Source organism: Poeciliopsis prolifica, unplaced genomic scaffold, assembly GCF_027474105.1.
Source record: "Poeciliopsis prolifica strain line A6 unplaced genomic scaffold, Auburn_PproV2 SCAFFOLD010, whole genome shotgun sequence".
Classification (NCBI taxonomy): Eukaryota; Metazoa; Chordata; class Actinopteri; order Cyprinodontiformes; family Poeciliidae; genus Poeciliopsis; species Poeciliopsis prolifica.
The window spans coordinates 1,896,979-1,900,517 of NW_026562385.1; the positions used below are offsets into that span (position 1 = coordinate 1,896,979).

Here is a 3,539-nt window from a genome sequence, read left to right on the forward strand (position 1 = left end):
TCCTTTTTTGATTGTAAATCAAGACTTGGATTTAATGGATTTCAATGCTTCACTTTAAAAAGTGATAAAAGTGTAAAAAATAAGCATAACTTTTTACAGACATGAAACTAATAAACTTTTGTAGAAAATGAATTTGTAAATCAAAGTATATCTGAATTATAAGGATCGTGATCATTAACTATTGATAAAAGACATGTAATGTTTTGAATGTTAATGTTGTTAGTGAATTTATTAGCTCATATTTATTTTTATTATTTGTGGCAACAAGAACTGTAAATAGGTCACTTGTTCTTAAGTATGTTTATAAATGGGTACCTGAGTCTGCTTCAAAGTTGATGGATGTTTTTGATCCTATTTGCTATGAACTATAACATTTCAAATGAAAGCAAAGCAAATGGTTAAAAAACACAATAATGCTTTGAATTCTAACTAACACTGAATTTGGGGAGGATTATAATTTGTCTGCATCTTTATGTTAAAAATTCAATGTACTTTACATGATAAAAACAAAAGAATCAAGAAACATATTTTCTCAAATGTCATCAAAATCATCATCATCATCATCATAAAACTTTGGAGAGAAGAAATGAATTAATCTATTAGCATAAATGATGTCAGTTGTTTCCAAGAAGAAAATGTATTTTTTCCAACATATTAGAGTCAAAAACCATCCAAACCATGAAAGACTAAAGCTCCTCCTCCTGTCTCTTCCTCTAAGTGTCAGTGTCGTATTAAATGCCTCCTTCAGCACCTTCTATGCTCATCTTTTAAACTATTCTATCGGCAGTAAGGTCACTTTAGAAGTTTAAAGATTATTCTTAGCATAAACTGACAACATGCTGGGGACCCTCTGCACACTTATCACTGTTCTAACATGTAAGGAGGATGACTTAGTGCAAAATGTAGTTAATGTTAGATTACTCAATCTGAGTGTTTCTTTTGACTTCATGTCATCTTGTTGTTTGCAGGTGTGAGCGGTGCAACGGTGGTGACACAGAAGCCTCCAGTTGTGACAGTGAGAAAAAGAGAGACAGCCACCATGGACTGTAACCTGGGGACTGTTAGTAACAGTGCTGCTAGTTGGTACAAACAGATTCCAGGAGGAGTTCCTCAGTGGGTGCTGCGTTTCTACCACGGCTGGAGTTCACCAACCTATGGTTCAGGGTTTTCATCTCCGAAGTTCACATCAAATCATCAGTCAACAACAGATTACCGTTTGCATATCAACAGTGTAGAGGAAGGAGATTCTGCAGTTTATTACTGTAGTACATGGGATGACTCTGCTGAAGAGTGGGTATCACAGTGATTCACACTGTGACAAAAACCTGCTCAATAACACTTCTGCTTTTGCTCTCACTTGTGTCTACATTTTACATAAATACTGTTCAGGTCAATTTGACCTGACAATCAAGTTGAAGGGTAAAAACAATAAAAAGAAATTTCAATTCCATGTTTCCTTGCAACCATTTCACATATTTCACCACACACACACACACATGCACACCTGCACGCACGCAAGCCCACTTTCTTACTACTCTCCTTACTTCACTAGAAAACTGTGAGAAAGCAGGTGTTCATACAACTTTTGACAAGAACCTTTTCTATTTCCGTGGACACGCATGACTCATTTGTACTGATTAATCAGCGGGTCAATTTGACCTGGAACAAATAAAAAACAGTCTCAAGTTCATATATATATATGTAAATATATATTATATATTATTGTTTTTTATGTGAAGGTTTTTTTTCAATGGACATAAAAAAATGTAAATTATATATTTAATTTTTCACAAAAAAAAATTTATTTAATTTTTGATGGCCAAATGAATAAATGAGTGAGTTGCCATCATTGATCCTTTATAAAAATAAATAAATAAATAAATAAATAAATAAAAACCTTATTGCACATATATTGAATGAAATGGTTAGCATTAGATTTAATAATCAGGTACAAAAAAATATTGTGGAGGATTTGTTTGGGAGGTTTTTGACACTAATGCATGATTAAACACTCCATGGGTCAAATTGACCCAGGAACATTATTGCTGTGTTCCTGGGTACAGAATCATTTCTGTACTACAGAAATGATTCATTTTCATTGAAATAAAGAAACAACAGGTAGGAGAATGATAGGTTTTGTGAAGGAAGCCACCTTCTGGTGATCATTCCACACACATTGGTATCATGTCTGGAATCACAATATCCTGCACTTGTTTCAACTCTGTCCTATATTTTCTAACCAGGTCATTTTGTCAAGCTTCCCCAACGCATCTTTAAGATCATCAAGCTGCAAATAGGGGCCTCCTAGAACAATAGGTACAGAAATTAGACAGAATTTTCAAGTTCTCAATAAATTTAATAAATTCTCTTCAAAGATGCTAAAAACTAAAAAACATCAAAAAATATATTTGATTAAAGCTCCTCCTCCTGTCACTCGTAAGTGTCAGTGCTGTATTAAATACCTCCTCCAGCACCTTCTCTTTGATCATTGTCAGCAGTGAGGTCACTTTACACATTCCAAGATCATTCTCAGCACATACTGACAACATGCTGGGGACCCTCTGCACTCTCATCACTGCTCTAACATGTAAGGGGGATGGCTTACAGCAGAAAGAGGCTTATGTTAGATACATCAGTATGTATTTCTCTTGACTTCATGTCATCTTGTTTCCAGGTGTGAGTGGTGTGACAGTGGTGATACAGAATCCTCCTGTTATGATGGTGAGGAAAGGAGAGACAGCCACCATGGAGTGTAACTCAGCTGTTGATGGACCACGTTTCTACAAACAGATCCCAGGAGGAATTCCTCAATTTGTTCTAAATTTTTATAAGGACTTTAGCTCTCCAAAGTTTGGTTCTGGTTTCTCCTCTCCCAAATTAGCAGTTAGTTTTTTGTCAAACTCAGATTATCGTTTTAGAATTAGCAATGTTGAAGAAGGAGATTCTGCGGTTTATTACTGTAGGACATGGGATGACTCTGCTAAAGAGTGGGTATCACAGTGATTCACACTGTGACAAAAAACCTGCTCTATAACACTTCTGCTTTTTCACAAATGGAGGCATAAACTGTAGTCCTCATATAAACATAATCTAGTCACTGCATTATGAACATAATTCAGTCGCTGCATTTTGAACTCTTGTTTCAAAAACCCGAGTCATGGTGAATTTAATTCATAAACATAAAATCTTAAGTAAGGTGTTAAACTGTAACACTTTACATTTTATTTCAGATGTCAGGTTTTCACATCACCTTATTTAAACCGTGAGCCAAATAGACCCACTTACAGTAACCTCAAAAAATGGAAATTAGATCTGTAGTTGATACCACAGAAGTTTGTTCTGGTTGGATATTTACCAAAACAGACTGATGATCCAGAACTGGACTGAGAATTAAACGGCAGCAGGTTTTCATGTGTGTTGGACTGCTCACCCTCTACCAGTCTGGGACAACCTCTGTAGACATGGTGCTCCTGTAATCATGCATGAATACAGTAAAATAAAAAAATAATGAATTTTGTAACCAACATAAATTTTTTAAT

The 3,539-nt window shown here is 35.2% G+C and overlaps 1 gene segment (V, D, J or C); it reads left to right on the top strand.

Moving 5' to 3' along the window:
- Positions 1–791: 791 nt before the first annotated feature.
- On the top strand, positions 792–1,306 carry LOC129363453 (immunoglobulin kappa variable 3-15-like). The segment is given in 2 exon segments: positions 792–876; positions 969–1,306. Coding segments are annotated over 2 exon segments (378 nt in total).
- The last annotated feature ends 2,233 nt before the right edge of the window (positions 1,307–3,539 follow it).